Source organism: Rattus rattus, chromosome 5 (assembly GCF_011064425.1).
Source record: "Rattus rattus isolate New Zealand chromosome 5, Rrattus_CSIRO_v1, whole genome shotgun sequence".
NCBI classification, from domain to species: domain Eukaryota; kingdom Metazoa; phylum Chordata; class Mammalia; order Rodentia; family Muridae; genus Rattus; species Rattus rattus.
In genome coordinates this window covers 1,260,359-1,284,734 of record NC_046158.1, presented here as the reverse complement: position 1 = coordinate 1,284,734, position 24,376 = coordinate 1,260,359, and the positions used below count along the sequence as shown (strand labels likewise).

General features: G+C 39.4%; 1 protein-coding gene across 2 annotated transcripts in view; it reads right to left on the bottom strand.

The window, feature by feature from the left end:
* The window catches only part of Pbx3 (PBX homeobox 3), a 192,788-nt gene extending 168,668 nt beyond the window's left edge, over positions 1-24,120 (bottom strand). For both annotated transcript variants that reach the window (XM_032902689.1, XM_032902690.1), the window contains exons 1-2: positions 23,864-24,120; positions 22,967-23,040 (exon numbers count right to left, since the gene is read on the bottom strand). In XM_032902689.1, the coding sequence (XP_032758580.1) occupies positions 22,967-23,040; positions 23,864-24,063 (274 nt within the window). In that variant the 5' untranslated portion in view covers positions 24,064-24,120. The remainder of the gene's footprint in view (positions 1-22,966; positions 23,041-23,863) is intronic.
* Between the last annotated feature and the right edge of the window lie 256 nt (positions 24,121-24,376).

Here is a 24,376-nt window from a genome sequence, read left to right as displayed (position 1 = left end):
CCAGGATTCACCAAATCCCTCGCACTAGCATTCTAAATAGGGGGAGGGGTGTGGTGGAGTGGATGCTGGGCTGCGCTAGGTAGAAACCTGAATTTGGAGGCCATCTTTCCCTACTGAGCTGCATTCCTTTGAAAATGTCAGAGAACAATTATCCAAAGATGATTCCCCTCTCAAAAAGAAAGCAAAGCTCTCAGGTCAAAATTAATGGAGCCAAAGGGAGCTCAGGATCAACAGTATTTATGTTCAGATCCATGCCTTAGTTTTCAGATTTCTTTCAGTAATTCATATACAACTCAATGGCAACCCTGGGATCTACCAATGACAGACTTTGCAACTCATAGACCTGTGTGTTGTCTAAACTCAAGCTGCTCTGCCATGCTAGTGAACGATAAAAGACAGAACTCGGGGTTACATTAGCTGTGTCCCCAATTACACAACTCTCAACACCCACATTTCTTCTCTGCACATAACATCCATTTCCTCCTTTCTCCCTGACAAGTCTTTACTTCCCTGTTGTCCATTCCATTGTTCCATACTGCGAAAAAGTCAGTGCTTAATCAACATAACATTAAAGCGCAAACCCTAGTCTGTTCAGCTTGAAGAGCAAATGGAGTCAGCAGTAAATGGTCAAACAATAACTACTAACCAAAAACTTGTGGGCTATGGCAGCTGACTGGGAGTCTAAGCGTCTAGCTCAGTCTCTCTATTTTGCAAATAATTACTCAGTGACTTGCCCACACCTCCCAGAAGACTTACACAAGTTCTCCTGGAGAACTGTGATTCCATGAATGTGCATCTGTTGATCTGTCCCCTAGTTCCTTTGTGTGTAGCCAAGGTTGATTAGGGTCCACACTAAGGGACAGGCTGTTTTAACCCTGAAGAACATTGACCAGAGCCTCATACTCAGGAAGACATTTAACAAGGGCCTAGGTCCAAAGGAAGACTTGAGGGTCTACTGCTGCCTTCAGAACCAGCATCCTAAATGCCTCTTCCTTTTCAAGTAACTTTCCCGTCAAGTGATAGAGACATAGGAAAATGAAGGACTCAGAGCAAATTATATATGTATCTCACTGCACATGGGCTTCAGTGCTCACGGTCCTTTTGGAGGTAAGCAGTGTGAGTTATTTCACAGTCCTGAGATAGTCGTCATTTTGTCACTGTGTTGACATTTCCATTGATGGGGCACGAAGCAGAACCGGACTGAATAGCTGGTGCTTTAGCACAAGGCAAAGAAAGCAGTGCACCTCACATAGTGACAGAAGTGGCATTAGCATTGCCACTTAAAACCAGAAGGGAAAAAAGAGACAGCTCATTTCAGAATGTCCTTGACGAAACTAAAAATTACCAACTATGATTCGAATATATGCCTAACACTGGGTGACAAAATAAGAACTCTACCCCAAGCCTTAGGCAAAGGCACAAGCACCCCTCAAGTTCCACTCATTCAGAAGGAAGGACTGACAGACTGCAGTTACTACAGCTTAGAGACTCAGGAAGACATTTGTTTTCAAATCTGAACCAAGTAAGCCTGATATTTCAAGAACAACCGTGGACAGTTTGGACGCCAACAACGAAACACAATCTTTCAAGCTAATGTTAGATTTTGGAAACATCCATTGCTGTGTGACATCTCAAATCTTAAAAATTTTCCTGGTGATACCTCAGGTTGTCACTAAGAGTTAGAGCAGCTGGCTGACATGTGCACTGTACCCCCCCCAATGAAAAAACGTTTTCAAATTTGGTGATGGTTTGGTGAGTTTTGCCATAGCATGGGCAAATGTAACCTTCTGATGAGGTAATGACGAGGTGCTGACACTCGGGAGACAAAGAAGCCATCCATATTTTTCAGATGCTTAAGGTAGAAAAAAAAACATTCAAAAGTGTAAAGTAGTCAGGTATGGTGTCGAGCGACTGTAATGCCAGTACTTCAGAAGCAGAGGCAGAAAGATCCTCATAAACCTGAAGCCAGACTGACCCACAGAACTACATGGCAGGACAGCCATGAAGGATCCATGAAGGGGGATCATCACTGCATGAAATTAGACTACAGAGGTAGAGATAAGAACCTAGCTGTCTTCTAGTAAGCCTGACAATGAAGAGACTTGCAAAAAGGTAAACAGCACTGGTCCTCGTGCTATTTTCTTTTGCTTTATTCAATTTCAGAAAGTAGCGTTTGGGATAGCACGTAATGAACAGATGATGCAATGTTATCTGTGCTAGTATACACTAAGCTAAGTGACTAAAATACTTTCAGTTTGTTTTAATTTCTACTGCAGTTAAATACTGATCAATATTGAGCCCATATAGACAAAAACTCTATTAAGAATATAAAGAAGCCCTGAGATCACAGTTTCAGAATCTCTGAAGTAATTTGCTCAAAAGTGTTGATGCAGCATAGTTTAACCAAAGAAATACAGATTTTTTTTTACACAAGGAATGTGTTTATTTTAAATTCTACTATCAGGTAAAAACTAAATCTCACATCACAAAGCAACAGAAGAGTTGCAAATATGACAAATTCTTACTCCAGGGAGCATCTGAAACCTAGGTTGAAACCAATAGTATCATCATCATCATCATCACCACCACCACCACCATCACCACCACCACCACCACCACCACCATCATCATCACCACCACCACCACCACCACCACCACCACCACCACCACCACCACCACCACCACCACCATCACCACTACCATCATTATCCAGTCAGAGTGGCTGGGCAGTGGACATGGTAGCACACCTTCAATTATAACACTATGAAGGCAGAGGCAGGTGGATCTCTGTGAGTTTGAGGACTGTCTGGTCTACATAGTAAGTTCTATGCCAGTAAGAGCTATATAATGAGACCTTGTCCAGAGAGAAAGAAAGAAAGAAAGAAAGAAAGAAAGAAAGGAAGGAAGGAAGGAAGGAAGGAAGGAAGGAAGGAAGGAAGGGAGAGAAAAGAAAAAGAAAAAAGAAAGAGCAAACCCCTTGCCCAGTGAACACTTAAACAGTTCAATCTGAGATTTCCTCCTCATCCCCCACCCTTCCATTCCAGTCCGACCTCCTCCTTTGTCTCACGCTAGCCTGTTCTTCCCACTCAGGTATTAGTTAGATCAACTCCACTTTCTCACAGTCCTTCTCCCCTATATGGTCAGACAAACATGCACTAGGTTCAGGGATCACTGGCGCTATGAATATGAGTAGATCTTTATGAGAGTGAATCTAACATGCTCAAGAAGAAAGCTTTACAAACTGGGTGGGACAAAGGATGCTTTTGTAAAATGAAAGGGAGAGACTGAGGGAGTAAAGAAGAAAGTGGGGATGGAAAGTGGGGAAAGGGAAGGAGGGAACTATAGGCCCATTGGTATACTCCTTGCCTAGCATGCATGACACCTCGGGTTCCCTCCCTAACACCAAATAAAAGTTCCCAGCTGAGGTATGAGCACTTCTGTAATCTCGGCCTTCAGGAGGTGGTGGCAGGAGGACCAGATGTTCAAGTCCATCCTTGGCTACCAAGTACCCATTCAAGACCAGGTCAACCTGGGCTACTTGAGGCTGTCAAAACAGAACAGACCAAAACAGAACCTGAAGTTCAGTGTCTCCAGGAAAGATTCGTTAATGATCTTCCAGGTGTTGACTAATTCCCTGAAACCATATTCAAACCTTTCTAAGTACACATGCTTTTCTAGCAATACAGACACTGACTGTCAGAATGGGAAGACATTGATAATATCACAGAAAAAAAATAAATGAATTGCATCATTTTTAATAATAAAGAAAAAGAAATAAAATATTCATCAAATAGTTGTGAGTTTTCCATATCTTAACAGTTTCCATGAAGCATGATCCTTGGCAATGAGTTTAACGGTATTGACTACTTTGACATCCGCCTAAACCACACAGCTACTGTAATCCACCACTTGGTGGTCACCATGGACACTAGTCACTAGCACTGGTTTTCAGTACAGCCATTCAGGAATCCAACATTGTGTGGCTCTAGAGTACAATTACTTCATTTTTTCAAGTAAAAAACAAAACAAGCAAAAGACCTCTTTCAAATTTCTGTAACACTTACAACTAACAAGGCAGGTAGGAATCATGATTTCCCATTCTGTTCACTTGACAAGCAACAAACTGATAGCCAGTTCAAACTAAAAAATGGATGGTTCAACAAGGCTGTATTACATGTAAATTCACAAGTTCAAAGGAATAAAATCTTACAGCAATTAAATGATACCTTACTATATTCTATGTTCCTGTTCATGCTATTTAAAATTAGCACTCATTTAAATAACTCATGACTGTAGTACCTTTTGATCTAACTAATCCTGGGCTAATCTCTGGACTAGTCAAATACATGTGACCAGTCAGTCACTCCTGAAGATAATTATTTAATTGTATCACTAACTTAAACAGGGATTTCTAGTTTATAGACTGAAAACTCAGCTATAAAACTGCACGGTGTAAAATGAATATAAATCAATCATTATGACAGATGAACTTATTTGAGAGTCAAAATGAACAAAATAGTCTATGTCAGCAAAATGTCTCTTGTCAAAATCTACTCTTTAAGATTTCATTATCATGTACTAAAACAAATATCCTTTCCAACTCTACAGAGAAACAGGTTTTACATCATAATTCAAAACTTCTTTTGGGGAACATAAATTTTCCTACCTCTGAAATAGGTTGCTGTATCATACTTTTAAAGTAAAAACTATAAAGGTGAATTAAAAGTAATATTAAGCTTGTTATCAGTTTTCAACACAGAATTTTTTCTTTTAGAATATTACCATGAGTGATAGCAATGGAAACAGCAATGCATATAGATTACTTTTATAAACAATTTACATATAAATTACTTAAGATTTAGGTAACAGCTATGGCAGTTTTTTCACCAATACTGTAGCTGATACAATTAAGATAAATTTCTATATGAAAGACGTCTTTGTCAGGGTTTCTACTGTGTGTTAAATGCTATAACCAAAAGCAACCTGGACAGGAAAGGGTTTGTTTCATCCTACACGCCAGAGTCCATCACTGAGGGAAGCAAGGCAGGAAATCAAGACAGGAACCAGAACAGAAGTCATGGAGCACACTGCTTACTAGCTTGTTTGGGCAGCTTTCTTATACACCCAGGACTACCTACCCAGGGGGGTTGTCCCAGGCTCTCCCACTCAAGTCAAGAAAATGCCCCATGAACTAGCCTGTAGACCAATATTATGGAGCAATTTTCTCAATTCAGATTCCTTCTTCCCCGATATATTTAGGTTTGTGTCAAGTTGACAAAAACAGAAGGGCTAGAAGATTCAACATGTGCAGCAGTGTGTGTGTGTGTGTGTGTGTGTGTGTGTGTGTGTGTGTGTGTGTGTGTGTTTAGAGAAAGAGAGGATAAACAGGCCCTGGCCTCTAAATGCTTACAGTTCAATAGAGGATGCAGAGAGGGAAAAAGAAAAAAAATCCTTCTACTCCTTAACTAATCTTATTTTTTTAATGTACACTGGTGTTTTGCCTATATGTGTGGTTGTCTAAGGGTGTTGGATCCCCTGGAACAGGAGTTACAGACAGCTGTGAGCTGGCATGTGGCTGCTGGGAAGCGAACTCAGGACCTCTGGAAGAGCAGTCAGTGCTCTTAACCACTGAGCCACCTCCCTAAATGAAACTTTATTGCATGCTACTTATAAGTATTAACTTAGGCCAGTTTTCTCTAATGACAAACTCCAATGACTCAGAAAACATCAAGATCTACGAATTATTGACAAGAACAAAGCCTTAAGTAGAGTGAGTGAAGCCTCCCCTATACTCTCCATTAACTCGTAAGTCAACACTCTCCTCCACCCTACAACCCAGACAAACCCTCTCCCATCGATTACTATCTCAGCAAACACTTGGGACTCTGCACACCCCTCATGTGTTACTTGAGGAGCTTAAAAAGGAACAAACAAAAAAAATAGGGCTAGCTGAGAGCAGCAGCATGAGATCCTGGTTTTAAAGATGAAACATTCTTCATTTTCTATTTCTAAAGCATGCCTGTTTTAGAAGGCTTACAGGATACATGACAAAAATACTCTGAAATATAAGAAGACAAGACATATTGATCACTTGCACCCATCTACACTCAAGGGACATGGGTCCTAAGACAGCTTGTGGTAACACCCTTGGGTATCAAAAAGGGCCCAGTATCTCAATCTTTCTAAGAACTAAGTTCATCAAAATATAAACAGAAACAAGCTTAAATGGTACCATTTAGAAAGTCTGTGACTAAGCCCAGTGATAATGTAGAATGTTTCTTAATCCTCTTTAAAAAAAACAAAACAAACAAAAACAAAACCAGGGAACTAGCAGAGCATGGGCTACATACCTTTAATTCCAGCACTCAGAGGCTCAGAGGGCAGAGGTGAATCTCTCGTGAGTTTAAAACCAGCCTGGTCTTCGTAGTATGTTTCAACTACATACTACAGGACTACATAGTAAGATCCCTGCCATAGATAGATAGATAGATAGATAGATACATACATACATACATACATACATACATACATACATAGATACATAGATAGATACATAGATACATAGATAGATACATAGATACATAGATAGATAGATACATAGATACATAGATACATAGATAGATAGTATGTTTCAACTACATAATACAGGACTACATAGTAAAATCCCTGCCTATAGATAGATAGATAGATAGATAGATAGATAGATAGATAGATAGATAGATAGATGTAAGATTACATTATCAAGCAATTACTCTTCTATTAGGTTTCATATGATCTAAAACTATGCTGCCTTCACAGCACCCCCAACCCCACACTTAGAACACAGGCTGAGAACACAGGCTATCTTGACAAGCAGTGGAGAGAACAGTGACTTTTCTGCATTTTGCTTTTGAATCACCATATGATAACATGCAGAGTTCTAAAAATAAAACACAAAAGGGTAGTAACTTCACCGAAACTGTTCCCGAAAAGTAAAGCACTACAAACCGTCAGCAAACGCAACTCTAAGCAATGATGTAAAACTATAATATACCAAGGTTCTCAGAGCCATTTGCAAATCTTAAAATCTTTACCCAGGGAAATGTGCAGTGTATCTCTAAGCAAAAACTGAAACTTTTTGCAAAACAATGTTTTTCTTATAGCACGTAGTTCCCCCAAAAGGCGATAAACTCTTTATTCCTGCTCTGTGCCTTAAGACATAATCTGCTTTTATCCTTCAGCAAAATATGAACCAGCTACTAGCCTGACAATGCCAAGAACCATGACAAAATGGATTATTAATGAGAAACTGAACTCCAGAACTCTATTAATTTATGTCTTCCTGTCGGATCCAAAAGATATATCAGCCTTCTCACTCAAAAGAAAAAAATGCCAACACTGTACTTTGTTTTAAAGTTCTCCACAGATGAAGAATTCATTATCCAAAGTACGGTTCTGTTATTTCAGGCTTTCTTGTAGAATAAAGAATCTTTATCAAATGGCTAAGAAAGATGCTGACAAGTGCAAGTACCTTGCAAAATATATTTACGTCGTCAGACATTCACCGAGGAAAACCAGGGGGAGGGGCAGGGAAAAGGGAAAGCCCTTGCAGCATTCCTGTCCCACCCTGCCCCAGCAATCTCTAGAAAACTAAGCCCTTTAATTCCTACTGCAACACGGTTCGCAGTGTGTTTGTGAGCTTTTTTAATTCTTAATTATACTAATTATTCTGACATGAAGGGAAATGATCTAACAAGTGAAGAGAAGAATGTGTGATTTCTTTATGCATAAACAACAATGTTCAAATGACATAAAATATCCTTTTAAGCTTTCATAAAAAAATCTATCTAATCTATGCTTATCATAATATTTATGAAATAAAAAATCCAGAGAGGAAAAATTGCTATAATGTGCTCTGTGTGACCTCTGCTTTCTACAGAGAATGAAAACAGCCTTTTGCTTTTCAATCCCCATCAAAGTGGAGTAAAAGGAGGAACGGCGTTCCCGTGCTCACTGCCATTAATCATTGCTTTCTTCAAGCAAGTGCGTATTAATTTCTGTCATCCCAAACATCATCGAGTATTGTTACAGCACCGTTCACTCCTCATTCACCACCAGTTGTTACCAGTTTCCCTACACTGAGCAGAGACAGGGTGAATCGTGTGGATTTCAGTGTTAGAGGCCTTTATCCCTGGGGTGCTGACACCAATTAAGCCATTTCAAGAAGAAATAAGAACAGGCCCAACCCTTCCATGTAACAAGAGCTTGCACCTAGCTTTGGCAGGTTGCCATTTTCTCTGGCTTCACACCATAGAAATACTCTTCTCCACATCTTTCTGAATGATTCAGACTGTTTTCATGGAATCAGTAACAATATCTTTTTGTTCATTCTGCAAGTCCAGACGTAATGCCCAACACAACCTCACACAAAAGCCCCAGATAATCCAGATGGTAATCCAGAAAGACGGCGCTGTAATTGCAGAATCATCTGAGCTGGGGGTCAGAAATGAAAGCGCACACTCCTTTAATCCCAGGACAACATTTTTTAACAGGCATTTCAAACAAAAACAGGCTCCAAAAGCTACTGCTTTCCTCAAACCGGGTTAACCAAAGACAGAACATTTTACCCCACTGGCTCCATTTCAGCACATCGCTAGCTGAGAGTTCACAAGCACAGGAATAGAAACCAGATACTTCCAGGAGAATCAGCGCAGTTTGTGACCAGTTTAAAGAAGACTGTAACCAAACACTCTATTGACATTTGCTTAAAGACCACACTTTACAAAAGGTTACCAAGTCAAAAACAATCTGTTCAAGAAAATTTAATTAATATCATTTTTGCACCGCTAAATACAGAGATCCATCAAATTCTTTCACAATATTGTTGATTTTTTTTGACCGCTTTAGATCTAATCACTCTCCTTGTTTTAGACATTTACATCTGCTTTTAAGTTTTTATGGTTGCCTGTTGGCAGGCAGCAAAGTGGAGCTGTCGATGCAACTGCAGAATAATGCAAGGTTTGTTATGAATTAAATATTAGAAACCTTAACACAGCGGCCAATAAGAATTATTTGCCTTATTAAAGCAGCAGAAGACGCTGATTAAATTTTCATTGCATTGCAGTCTTTTTCCCATTTCTGCTTTCAATTCATCATTCTAATGTATGAAAGGCTTGCCGAATAATGGCAGGGGGACTTAATTTCTGGAATGCAAATATAGCAAAGAAAATACCATAAATACCCGCCCAGAAAACATTAAACAGTCAGTTCTAATTAAGTGAATACTAGCTAAGTAAATATTCTCTTAAAGGGAAAAAAATAACTCAGATGTCAAGGATTCCAGAAAGAAAGCACAATTACCTATATCACAAATATAGACAGATAACACACTATAGATAGACCTGATCTTGGGGGAACTGGCACTTCTCACAACCCTTCTTAGGCTCTAAAGCACTCTGAAGAAAGAGAAAACCACGGTTATACTCAGCTTTGTACAGTTTCTGAAATTTAATTTTTACAAGAGAAAAATGACAAAGATATCAAGAGCAACATGCACAATGTCCCAGTATTCAGCCAGAGCGGCGGCTGGTGTTTCTGAATCCCCACACTGTGTTTTAAGTATACGTTTACTGTGGCAAATATATTTAGGGAACAAACTGCCCCTGCAAAAATACCATAATCGCACATCCTATACGGAAGGTTGTTCACGTTCCTGCCTTAATGTGAGGAAGAAAATGAACTTCAAGTAGCCATTTCCCCTAGAGAAAATCTCTTCCTTGAAACTCTGCAACTAATGAAATGGGGCTCTATAAATAGCAGTATCATTACCATGAGAGCCTCTGCTCGGGACGTCTCTGCAGCTGACCCTCTTTATACTGATAACTACCAGGCTTCAGCCTCATTCCTCTGTAGGGTGATCAATATTAGGACAGTTAAAAATGTGATGGAAATCCAACCCACAGAAATGGCATTCGCTTAACAAGTTTCCTAAAAACACAACCTGCCTGGGCTTTCTATCTCACCGCCCAGACTTCACTGAGAAAGAGAAGCTCTGGATTATTGTTTTGGCTTTGCTGCTGCTGCTGCTGTTTGTATCATTATTAACGGAGATGAGTGGGACTCTGAAGCCTTTTCTCTAATGGTATAGAGATGTGCATCCTGACAAGACAAAAGCCATAATACACCTGAAATGCTCCCTGCTGAATCTCCCTCGATGAACTCATTAAAATGGTTACTCTATTCCAAATATTATCCACTGAAGCATTACTGTGGTAAACTCTTGCTTAAATTGCCAAATACAGCAATGGAGAAAAATCGGTGAGCATTTAATCAGTAAATGTAACGATTTGGAACAACGTTTTACTCTCACTCAAAATACAATAGTTTCAAATGTGATAGATCACTCTAAAAAGTTAGCCAATAATTAATATCACCTTTATTGTCAAATTAGTCCATATAAAGAACACATAAAAAGAAACTTGGAAAAACAGAAACTATTTACTAGCTTTCTAGAACACACTGCCACTAGCCCTGTGTAGTTTCCTGGCACCGACATGCTAATGCTGCACTTCATCCATGGTAAATGTTCTGCTATTTTCACATCTCCTACATATAAAGAGCCCAACTGTTCACTAATTTCATCTCTTAAAATAAATATGATAAAACGTTCCACTGGGTGGATGAATTTAAGTCTTTTATTCTCAGTGACAAAATTATTGATGGCAACATATCATAAATGGCACTTTCTCCATATACACATGTCACAAGAAAATGTAAAATATTAGTGTGGCTGCACATGTAGAACATTTACTTTTTAAATGAAAATATAACATTTCAACATTAAACATAATCAGGATTAGTCAAGAAAATATATGTGAATTCAAAAATGACATCAGATTTCACACATGCTTCACTTCCTATGCCGTGTATGTGTATGTACTATATGCACAGAAAAATGTAATTAGCTAATTTAAATACAAAGAGCATGGTTCATTGTGACACAAGCAGATACACACGTGTCATCACGCTCCATTGTTTATGCTTAGCAAATTATACCATTCAAACTATGAAACCGTCCACAAAAATTTAAGTCATTTAAAAATTACTTAAACCATACTACAGAAAAATTCTGTACTGATATAAAAATCTAAGAATAATATGCTATGCTCAATATTATCATTTTATAGATATCCCAAAGTAAACCAGTCTACTTTATGTAGTTCTGACATTCCACTCTCTTCTTCTCTTACTTTATTAAAAATAAATAACAAAATAGTATTTCCCCAACATACCAAGCATGAAAGGAAACGATGCTGAAAAGTTAAATTACCACACAGAAAATGATCACTCTTGATGCCTGGATAACTAAAATTTACATTCAGTAAAAATTGGGAAATGTGTTTGCCAATCTAAACATTTTTTTAAGTGGCCAGTGCTGATCCAGACTTTAAAACAGAAAGTAAACTTCCAGGGTCCTAAAACTCAAGACCAAAAGAACTTCTTTTGTGTTGCCATCTTCACTTTAATGATCCCGATGGACAGCAAACTGTGTGACATCAACAGTTCAGATAGGTGGGAATGGGAAAGTTGTTGAGTTAAATAAAGCAGGCTTGTAAATGGCAGGATCCTTGCAGCAAGCCCTGGTCTTGCTCTGAGGCGGCGGTGGGAGCAGAGCTGCTAGGCGGCACTTGACAGCAGCCCTGCTCCCACAATTGCAGCCCTCAAATCCAATCAATCCTTGCTCTTTGCATTTCAAGCAGCTCCTGGCTGCCACTGCCTGAAGATAACTATTTTACCACCTCTGTCATGCCTAATTAACAAGTCAGATGTACAATTTAGAAATTTTGCAATTAACCTGCTAAAATATTGCTGGAGGATGCTAATTGTTATGCCAGTTGCCATAAAAGCTCATTTGCATAACTTATGTGTGAAAAACAATTATGAGCCGCGTTCACAGACGCGGTCCACAAACTGCTCCTAGCTACGGATGAGAGGGCCACAAAAACACTTAATTCATTGCCCACAAAATTATGTTCCCCCTTTTCTTAAACAGCATCTGTTTTGTAAAGCTATATTCATAGAAAATCCCCAAATCAACAATTAGAAGCATATGTAAATGTGCGATTACAGTTCTTTTTCTTTCATTGACAACTTCTCCTTTTTTGCTCGAATTGAGGAGTAGGGGATGATATGATAAATGCCTCGCTGTTCCAATTCCCTTGCACAACAAATAGGAAGTACATTTGGCAGTGCCAGTGAAGCTGCCAGCCCACCAGCCAGGAGGAAGCCATTCTGCTCGCTCTATCTAGCCAGTGCAGCACTATCACCAGGGGCCACTTTGACAACAGAGAAGCGAAAGTCAATTGTTTCTCCAGTGAATAGGCTTCTGTTCTCCAGCATGTATTTACTGAGGCATTTAGGGCAGATTTTTGCCATTCGTCTGAAGTCTGTAAAACATGGTTGTCTACAAATATTTACACTGGAGCTGACCAAAGCTCTGCTGCCACTCAGTGTCACTTTAGTCCTCACCATATTTTTTAAGCTCAGGTTTTGCCATCGGAACACTCATTTTTCCACGACTCTCTCTCCCCAAGTGGGAAGGCTCCACAGCACTCCAGGCAGAAGAAGCCTGGGCTGCCTCTCACTATGGGGCCAGTAAGGATCAAAGTGTTTAACCTTCTTCCTCTGTGAGCTAAGGTACCTGTTTAGTAGTGGTTTGAGATTTAAAAGAAATGACATGTGCACTGTAGAATCTTCCCCATAAAGATACTACTTTAAAATTTTCAGGGTATAAATTGTCCTATTAAAGAAAGCGTATATAAGTCAGACAGCACGTGTCCTGGTATGTGCATGAGTAGTCAATGAATGCAAGTGAGGCAGCCTCACTGTTCCTTACATGAGATGAACAGAACCATGGAGGAGAGAGCCTTTAGTTTCCTTTTAGCAATTCTAACTAAAGATGAAGAGATTCAAAACAACCACAGTTCAGCCATCAGTCTAATATTTACAATGGAAAAGGAAAACGTCATAGAATCAACTCAACCCTTTTCCAAATTACAGTAGTTAACAGTTACTTTCTTATATTTGAGGGGAAAAATGTTTTTATTTCTAAAATAATTCACTCACTGAGTAATACCTTAAATTCTTCATTTTCAGAGAAAAACAAAGCACTTGCTGATTGATTGGATTCCAGGGGAAGAAACATGATTAAATATCAAGCCAAAATTCTGCAAAATGCTAGAAACTTAACACTGACACAATAGTCAGTCATTAAAAAAAAGAAAAGAAAAAAGAAACAGCCATATGCAAATCATCAAGGAAAAGAAGTTAGTTTCCTGTCAAAGCTTTAACATGACTGGCGTGATCACGCTAACTCCTGTCTTCACAGAAACAAACTGTGGATGAGAACACAGCTCAGGGGCTAGGCAGCAGCTTAGCACATAGGAGCCCCTGGGAGGTATCCCCAGCACCTTGAGGGGGAAAAAAAGCCACACATTTAGGGAAATCAAAATCAGTTCATACAATACATTGATAAAATATAATTTATATTCGCAGGCCATCATTTCATTTTCAGGCGTTCGGTACCCATCCTTCATCAAAGGTCATGAACGAGATGTCAATGAGCTCCTGAGGCCATCCTTAGCAGTATGCCACTGCTCTAACAAGTGCTAACCAAAAGCACACTCAGACAAGTCAGACACCCACGCCTACCCACAGTTAAGAGAATTCCCTTCCTTTTTTTTTAATACTGATTCTAACAAAGAAATATGATAAGAAAAACTGGAGGGTTTTCACTTATTTGAATAACAAGTGAAAACCCTAAAAATATCTTCCCTGTATGTTATTACCAACTGTATCACTAGGTTTTATAGTGACAGCCCTGTGCTATAATTTCTGAGGAAACCTCTACATAAAGCTCCATAAACCCAACCATTCCTGTAATGTATCGCCTTATCTAGCACACAATCATTTCAAACACAACTTTTCATGTTAGCATAATTTGTTCAAAAATGGTAATAAATACATCCATGATGCCAGAGAAATCAAAGTACCATCTACTGCAACTTGTTCTGAGCAGTACTGACAGTTAATCCTACACCCCAGATCTGGTGGAAAGGAAAAACAAAATATTTCAATTTTTCCTGATTTAATTAAAGATGTTCATTATACACATATCTTTTAATGGCCCAACGCTCCCAATCAATATTATAAATACCCTGGACCAACTGCAGAGTAATGTCTGTGAACAATTATCACAAAACTAAAACATGGACTGCTGTCAGTTGGTGGCAGAGTTCTTGCTTTCATAATAAATATAAAATCAATTTCCTGCTCTAGTTCCTATTCCAAGTTGAAAATGATATATCTGACTATGAATTCCAACTACCTTCATGGGTAGTTTTTTTTTTTTTTTTTTTTTTTAAGGGAGAGGTGAGGAAAGCAAGAAAAAAAAAGTTATAAGACTGTAAAAGCCACTCCCTCCTCATTTGAGGGTACCTGCATAGCAAAGGTGAGATGTGCATATCAAGACGCCATTTCAACTTTTTCTTAATGAAGTGACTGACTTTTTCCATCAAATGCCATGTTGCTATAAGTCCTCCATAAAGCTTTATTTGCATGCTGTGGCTACCCAAAAGCTTGTAGAAATCTTTTGTTTAAATAATAATAATAATATGTAATTTCAAAGCTCTTTTTCTCACTGTTTTAAGCAAAAAATAACTTCATTATCTTTAAAAGGAAATTTTCTAAGTAATCAAGGGACTATTGAGGAGTCTGGAAAGAGACAAAAATCTGAAGTAACAAAATAAAAAAATAGCTAATATGTTACCTACTAAGTCCCCCCACCCCCCAGAAATGTAACAAGGACTCTGTCCCAAGAGAGGGTCTCACCTCTATGTGTATGTTCCTAACTCCCATCCCATGCCCAGCCACGCCCAGCCACGCCCAGCCATGCCCAGCCATGCCCAGCCATGCCCAAGGAGATGCAAGCCTCCAGAGTGTACATGCGTGGCAGCTGTGGGGACTAAATAATCCATATGGCTGTGGGATGGCATGGCTTACTGGGTCTAGACATGATGGAGTTCAGACACCAGAACCCGGTGCCAGTACAAATCCCTCTCTTAAACACTCTACCTACTAAACCCAGAGCCGTGCAGTTAGCAGTTTGCACCTCTTTCAATACTTTATACAGGTAGAAGCTCTGAGTTTGAGTAACTTTTTCTTACGCCCAGAGAAATTCTGTCTTCCACTTCTCCAGTCCCTTTAGTCAAGCATCCATTTCCTCACAAAATAACAGAAAATCACAAAGCTTTAAGGAGCTAAATTCAAATGCCTTACATTAACCACAAGTCAGTGAAACAAGAATGAAGTAAGAAATTTCATTTTCAACATGAAAATCAAATACGGGAATCTTACATGTCAATATAAGATATAATATAAATTCCACAGGTTGTGTAAAGGGCAAAGTTTAACCACTAATTATTGGTTCAACTTTCATGAACTCAAGTCAAAAATCTTAATGCCCATTTTAATATAGTTTTATGAGGCCCAATTCAACAACTTCTTTTTTCCCTCCCAAGTAAACATTCTTGTAAAATTCAGTTTAGTGTTGACTTTGGTAAACAATGTTTACATGTATGGAGAGCTGATAGCCACTCACTAGCCGTGTTTCTAAAGTCATTTCAGGAAGAAGGAAGTAAATGACCAAATTCTCAATTTCACACAGAATATAAAATGAAAATTTCATGTAACATTTAAGTAATCATGGGGGGTGTGGGGAGAGAAGGAGTTCAATGTTCCAGACCCTTCTTTAAAGCTTTCAATCAATTTTATTTATATGCAAAACCAAGAGAAACTAGTGGTGGGGGGGAGAATAAAAAAAAGAAGAAAGAAAAAACAAAACACATACAAGGAAGGAAAAAAAAAAAAAAAACAAGCTCCTCCCGATGCTAAAGCTCTCAATTCACTGACAGGCAAATGGCTTCATGCTGCCACTTAATCTCATTTCTTGCATAATGCCCTCTAATTAGCATATCAAAGTGAATTAATACTTCTAGGGCATTAGCAATGGGGAAATCTGCTCCAGGCTCACAATAGCAGTTAAGAGAGAGCCAAGAAATCCTCAAAAACACCACAAACCACTTTGCATTGCAAAACTGTTCAATTTATTTATCCTCTCTCTCTAAACACTTTTACCGCACACTGTTTTACTACTGTTCACCAAACAAAATGATAATTGCCAAAGTTACCAGCATCTGTAATGCCTGTTTAGAATCTTAATTTAGATTATGTTGCAGATAATTCCTATATGCGACCATTTGTTCTATTATAAATGTTAATACAGAGACAGTGGAAATGTTGACATTCTCAATCAGTTAATTTGAATTTGAAATAAAATTTTATGTGATTTTAAAATTTATGAATTTTTTAATGTAAAAAGCCACCTGCTGGAGCTGATGCCTAAGAAATATGCTTTGAAAACTGATGTAGCACATAAAACAAAACAAAACAAAATCATTTTGTACTAACATATGTTGGCATCTCCTAAATAATGGTTTAAACATCAGGAGAAATCATCAGCATTAAAAGGATTACACTATAGGCCAAAAACTCATTACTATGACCACATAAAAAGGGTTAGTACTCGAAACAGCTTAGCACTTTTAAAATACTTAAGCTGAAAGTAAACAGATATAAAACTCTAAATAAGTATATTTATCCATAATTAGCATAAGTCAAAAAACTGTCCTGCTTAGTCAATTTAACACATTCTAGAATCGATTTCTTTGCTAGATTACACACTTTATTCAAATTCAGTGTGCAAGCAAGCTACACTTTGCACTAAAAATAGAAGCATATTATATGTTTAGGTCACATCTATGTCAAGGCTATAAGGGATTCTGTAAGGCTGCTTAGAAAGAGCATTGTTAAAATCAAGACTTTAAGACTGAAATTTGTTTTCTAATATGTTCTATGTCCAAAGGCATAAAAGATGGCATATTTCCCCCCAATGGCTCACCCAAGCATTACTTTTTAATTTATTTGCTAAATATAGCACTATCAACTAGCCGTGATAGCAGTTTGTTTAATTAACTTCTATAACTTTGTAAACAAAAGAAAATGTGATAAACAGACCTGAAAAACGTCACTGATTTATGCCACCCTGTACACTATGATGTAAATGAGTGTCTCTCCACACTTCCTGGCGGGAAGGGCCTATGAAGGCAGAGCAAGTACTGGGAAAGGTCAGCATGGGAGGGAGCTGAGGAGCTCTGTCAGCTACTACTTCACTCATGCTGATCACACTGATAAATGGCTAAAGCACAAGCCTGCTGAGAAAACAAATAAAACATTATTCTCCTAGTGTCGAGATTGAGATAAAAAGTATCTAAAGATTCTTCACTAATACTTGAATCCATACGGGAGAACCCGTCTAAATCCTATTTAACTCGATATGTTAGTACTAATGTGTCCAGAATTTATTTTGAATAAATATTGTATGGTCTCCACATAAACAAATGATGACTTAAGTGGTTCAGAAAATTCAGTTCCAATTTTTCTAACACCCACTTCATAAAATATAATGCCATCCTATAGCGTGCCCCTATATAGTACCAAAATACAAATAAAATGTAACTAAATAAGATGTTAACTAAAATCTTGGCTATAAAATTTATGAACTAAAATCTAAACACTACAAGTAAAATTAAAGGAAAGTCATCAGTATGAAAAATATAGTTTTATATTATAAAAGTGGGTGGATTTTTGTGTTGAGAAGCAAGTCAGCGCCTCTATTACCAGTGAATTAATATGCTTATATTGGAATAAAGTTACATAAATTAATAAAAAGGACATAGTCAAGTCCCCAAACAAAATATCAAAACCATGCAAACCTGTAATGAACCTCACTAAAACTGAGGTGAAAAGAATTACCGACACAGAGCAAGTTAGTATTGACAGTGGCTTCAATATTTGTATTAAAATATATTTTCTATTGAATATATTTTTATTGAAAAGAGAAAAACAGGCTAGAAAAGCTCCTCCCACTTTAAAGGTGTATCTGCATGCCACTTCAGGCCAACAGCTCTAAAGCAGCTGGAAGTGACCAGTTTTCCAGGTTTTCTACCAACACATTGAGTGTGTTATTGTTTAAGAATGAAAGAGGAAGAAAAAAAAAATCAGACAAATGTCAGTCTTTTACATCCTTCAAAACCTACAAAATCTCTAGTAAGCAACAGAAATCTAAAAAAAAATTGACAAAATATTCTTAAATGGCTTTTTAAAAAATACATTGGTAAAGAAATATAATTTTCCTAACACACACCGACTTTGTATTTTTCTTGTTTAACTGTTTAGTAGTCAATGTAAACAGACCATAATATTTTCCTAAAATTAATATAAAATTTGAACTATTAAAGACCCATTACTATTCAGATCACAAAAATTCTGAGAGAGCAAGAGTAATAGAGAAAATAAGATTGGCCAATTGTTACCATTATCAAAGGTAAACAATGTTCAGAATTCTCTTCTTTCTATATATGTATATTTATTGTTGTTGCTATATGTATACATATTGTATATAAGTATGTATATATGTGGGAATGTGGTGTTGTTGCTGTTGTCTATAATAAAAAACTCTTAAAAACTGTAAAATTCCCTCATCAAAACAGAAACATTATACATATATATATAATGCATTTTCTTTCAAAACTTTGGAGCAAATGATAACTATATTGGATATAATACAAGATTAATTTAAAATATGTAGTAAATTCAGAACCATTTAGACTTAGAGACAACAATTTTCATATTTCTTTGCTAAATGTTTACTTGATGACTGATCTAATTTCTATACATTGAAAATTAAAAGAATAACACAGCACTGTAACAATAAAAAGGGTAGCAAAATTTTACATAGAAGTCTTGAAAAAAAAAGACCAGAATGAAAAGACGCAAATGAAACACTAAAAAATGTGGGGTGCAAATTAAATGGAAGGGTTAACTAAGAGAAGAGTGCTACCCTGTCCTTCAGAAAACTACTCACACTTTTAGCAATAAAGATAAAAGGTTTAAACATTTTATATACTAAGTGGGTGTAAAAACTCATTTATAAACTATATTCTTCCCTAGTTCTGATATCTAAAATCCTTATGACTTTCTCAAGATGGATTCTTTTAAAACTTCAGCATTTATAATCGTCATTTTCTTTTCTTGAAACATAAAAAATCCTTCAACCAGCCCAACCAGCCAAGCAGGCCTTTCTCTTCCCCTGCGGACACCTCCTGCAGTAGAGAAGTTCATTAAGTTTTATGATCTTCCCAAGTCAGTCCTGCTTATAAGCCTCACAAAGCCTACAAATCTGGCAAACCATCAGGCTGCCATTAGACAGTACTAGTAAATGAACACTAGTTAGGGTTTGTGGTGGCAATAAATCAGAATTTGGTTGGCAGCTATCAACAATGTGTATTTTAACCTAACATTGTAAAAGGAAAAGGTTATGTTGATTTTTTTTTAACATACACTATTTTTTCACAATATCAGTATTCAGGTCATAGAGTAAATTGCTATATTAGTATACATTAAAAATATTCTCCTTGAAAAAAATGTTTCCTTCATTTGAATTCCCCTAATTAAGGGTCTGTTAAAAAAGGCAGATTTTAAAGATACATGGTTTCATGAAGGAAACACTTCACAGTCAAGATTAAAGTGGTCACAGATAGTTCAGTGAGTATACCCACAGAAGCAAGGAAGCCTCACTTCATCAGAGACACTTAATAAGCAAAAGGTGGTAACATATGACTGTACCATCATCCTAGAGAAAACCCTAGCCCATCTACTTACTATCTCCCTTACCTAGTTTAAAACAGACACATATCTCCATTTTAAAGTCTGTAACTCTAGTTGCCTCTAAAATGAGTAAATGTCACAACCCCACAATGAAAAATCTTTCCACCCCAAAATAATTGTACAATAAATTTTATAATGGAATACTTTAAAAAAAAAAAAGCAATCATCTTATAGTAAAAGTATGGTTTCCTTACTTCTGAACAAGAATATAATATAATCATGGCAGATTGTCCATTTATCGGTCAAAAAGGGGAAAGAATGCCTTTTCATATTTGGTAAGGGAGAAATAAGAAATAAGACGTTTTCCAAACTAAGTCTCTTGTGTGCATCAAAACTGGCAGTATTAACCGCCTGATCAGAAACCTCAAAATCTACTAGCAGTTCTACACATACATGATTTTTTTTTTAATGATTTTGTCTATTTTAAAAGAAAAGCAAACCCAAAATCACACAATCCACTGAAGTGGTAGTTCCCACCCAGCCACCCTCCAGTTCTCAACTTGTCAGCCCCCTCCCCTTCATTATGCAGAATAGAGTCATCACATAATACTCCTTCCTGATTTATATTCACAAATGACTAGATGAACTTTCTGTAGGTAATTAATCCTTACATACTATGATAATAGATTAATAAAGTGATTTAAAGAGAAAGTGCTAAGTAGCGTACACATATTCCCTAACACTTATTTTCTAAGTTCATAATGTCTCTAAAGCTGGACTGCAGAAGCAGACGAGGGATAGGCCAGGAATGTGCTGCCCGGCTTTCTCTGCTTTGGTAACACTAATGTCTACACAGCTGTTTTATTTCAAATTGAGGGCTGAGTCTAGCTATCCTGTCTCCTTCTAAGACTGGGTTTAGAGCATGAGGCAGAGCTATGGTAGTAGGAGAGAAAGGAGAAGAGAGAGAGAGCTTCACCCCATCAATCACTCAGTACTTAAATCCCATCCCTCTCGAGCTCAGAGAGGCAGGCAAGAGGATGCCTCTGCCCAGACAGCCGCCTTCACTGTTGGCTGCTGGCTTTTTATAAAAGAGATAACCTGCAAAGTTGGGTCGCAGGTCAACGCACAAAAAGAGGATCTAATTTACAAGTTATCACTGAAAGCCCAAGAAACGATTTTTAAAACACAGAAATTTCTTTTGTCTGCTCTCTCCTGGTTGTTAAACAGCAATAGCCCTACCAAAGCTCTCTCTGACCATAATCCCAGACTCTGAAAAGACTTGTTTCTTTTCCTAACTCACCTTTGACATGTCGTTGACTACGCTTTCCTTTCAGAGTGGTGTAACTAAGTCCTGTGCAAATAGGCAACTAGAAGACTAACACTTCTTAATTGAATTTCTCCTGCTGATAAGTATTCAAACATGAAATGCTGTGTAGTTCTGTGTTGTTAGGCCAAAACTTTAAAGGAATAAAAAATAAATAAATACAAAGCGTAAGAAGGGTGTTCTTGCTAGAGAAGCGCATCAATCCCCTCTCTTTAGCAATATAGTGCCATATAAAATTGAATCAATCTTAATATTCACAGCACAGTCAATACTCCAGTGCTTAGCTGTCAGCACGAACTGGAGTACAGCCCTGATAGCAAGGAAACCCTTGGAAATTAAGCAACATAAATGTTCTAAGAGTTATATACTTTCATTCACCCAGATTAAAAGCCTTCGAGATTCAATGCCGGGTGTCTTTATACTTAGAGTAAAATCATCTGCCATCTTAAATCATAAGGTACTCAAGGTTGCTAAAAATCAACATGTAACAAGTCAGTAATTTAAAATGACTTCGGTATTCAGAATGTAAAGTGTGTCGCCAAAGAGAAGAAAAGAAAGAAAAACAAAAACCTATCATTAAAAAAAAAGATCATGGCTTATGAATGAGAAGCAAATAAAGTTACTTCTTTCAGCTCTCAATATTTACTAGCAATTATGGTTTAGCATATATACATCAAGAGAGGCTAATAAACCACCATCTCCTCTGACTTACTTTTAGGACTATAGATAGTACCTGTTTTTTATAAAAAGAGTATGACTTGACTTCCTGCCTAACAGTCCTAGGCAATGTATTATTATTTGTAAAATCAATTCAAAGACAGCCAAACCTTGAAACATTAAAACAGCATTAGCTGGAAAATGCAATACACTGAGCTTGATTTTTTTTTCTTCTTTGCCTCAATTTACAAAAGGCAACTATAAAAAGCAATACAATCCAACACATACAACAAATAAATCAATCGATCAGTGGTAAAGCTTGATCAATGGAGCTTTGTTTTTACCACATACAGGAAAGATAACTAAACAAACTAAAACATGTGAGATATATATGTATGTATACACATATATATGAATATACTTTAGCTTTACCCTTAAGTCAAGAGTAAATTTACCTTAAATAAAAAAAGTCTGACAAGAAAGTTAAACTATAAGGAACTGTCAAAAAAATTTCCCTAATGTGTATCAGCAATTTTCATTCTAGCACTTCTGCAAAACCTATGCTGCTCCTGCCCTGAACTTCAGAAGGTTTCGTCAGCATCTGTGGACATCTTTCTCCACACACTGAAGCTCAGTTTTACAAGTGTAGCAGTTGTAAGACAGACTGTAATATAAGTACTAATAGGCGTGATACATTGCATATGCCTAAGCACATGATCTTCCTTTCTGGATTCCTAAAAATCTTCCCACCTAAGGCACTACTAAGTCCAAGGTGCTACTGAGGCGTGTTCGGTTGTGCCTTCAGTAGAACCGAAGCTCAAAACTGTCTCAGTAAAACAAAGTTCTGGTGATGCCTCTCCAGGGGAACTGGTCCCTGGCATCCAGTCTCTCACTGCTCCTTTTAAAAACTGCTACACAAGGCAAAAAGAGATAGGAGAGGGCGGCTAGCTAGAGCCCCCTCCCCGACTGAAGCCAGGGACTACTTCCTAGGGAACTGCGACCCAGCTCCATTCTCATATACACTTCATTTTGTACCAAAGCAGAATTGAGAAATAGACTCCAGATTTATTGCAGTTTTTTCTCAAGATCAGGAGGTGGGAAGCAAAGAATGATCAAAGATGGCGGTGCCCAAAAGCAGCAGCTCTCAACTGGAGAGTCGAAGGAGTAGATCTGACCCCACCTCGGGGGTCTCCGAGCCCACTGTGGGCAGCAGAGTCTTACCTGTTTTCTCTTTGATCTCACACAAGACGCTGAAGAGCGCCGGTTTCATTCTGTGACAGTTCAGAGCATGTTTCCTAAAAAACAAATAGCAAAACACAAAGGTATTAGCATCACCTATTGGAATAATATGGCGCCTTCCTTTAAGTTAGACCCAAGATTTAAAACCGGCACCCTATTTGGGAAAGCTCTTTTGAACCACGGGAAGTCAACAAAACTCAAGTTGACTAGTTCGCAACTGGCGGCAAGCTCTAGCGGCGAGAGCTTCAGCCGGATAGCAGCGTGACCCATCTGCTGGGCCGACAGAAGCCTCGGCAGACGCAGGAGTGACCCGCTCATAAGGCTCCGCTCCGGGGAGCGCGGCGGTGACCCAAGGGACCAGACTGACGCGGAGGGGACCCCAACGCCCAAGCTCCACAGGAGCAGCGGGCGCAGCGGCCGGCCGGCGGCTGATAATCAGCGGGTGACAGCTCCGCAAAGTTTGCCAAGCGGCCCTCCCTCCTAGAGAACTTGGCGCTCCCGCACAGGGACATGGGGGAAAGCAGCCGGTCACCCCGGACTGGGCCGAGGGGAGTGGATGCCCGGAGTCTGGGCGGGCGGAGAAAGTTGCACTTCCCGGCGGTGCGGTCCGGGACCCGGCAGGGACGCGGAGCGCACCGGGGCCCGGGCGGGAGGTTTAAATCCGGGGAGGGGGCCGGGCAGCGGGGCACGGACGAAGCACTGATCGAGTTTGTCCCGAACCCGGCGAGCAACTTTGCCCGCGCGATGGAGGACACGGCAAGTGCCCGGCGGGCGGAGAAAGTTCCCGCCCGAGACTGAGGCCCCGGTCCCGGGAACCACCCGGGACCCGAGCCCGGCTCCCGTACACACACAAAAGATGCTTAATGAGACGACACCAACTTTGCTTGCGCCTCGTCCAAGCTCTGGTCGGTGATGGTCATGATCTGGTGGAGGATGTCGCCGATGTCCTGCTTCCTGCCGTCGCCGTCCGCCCCTTCGTGGCCGTGAGGGGGAGGCGGCAGAGCCATACCCCCTTGGACCGAGTGGCCGGCCAGGTTCACCCCGGCCAGAGTCTGCAGCATCCTGGATTGATCGTCCATCCCGCCGCGCGCGGGCGGGAGCGGGCGGCGGCGGCGGAGGCGAAGGCTGAGGCGGCGGCGGCGGCGGCGGCGGCGGCGAGGGAGGAGAAGAAAGAGGGGGAGGGGGAGGGGGAGGCGGCCGCGCGCTCCCCGCCCGCGCGGGAGGGGCGCCTGGCCCGGCGCGGCCCGCGACTGAGGGGACGCGGACCGGCGTCCGGCTCCGGCTTCCGCCGCGGCGGAGACTGAGGACAGCGGCGGGCGGAAGCGGAGCTCTCGCCGGCGGAGGCGGTGGCGGTGGTGCCCGCTGCCCTCACGCGGCCGCCGCGCTGCCTCC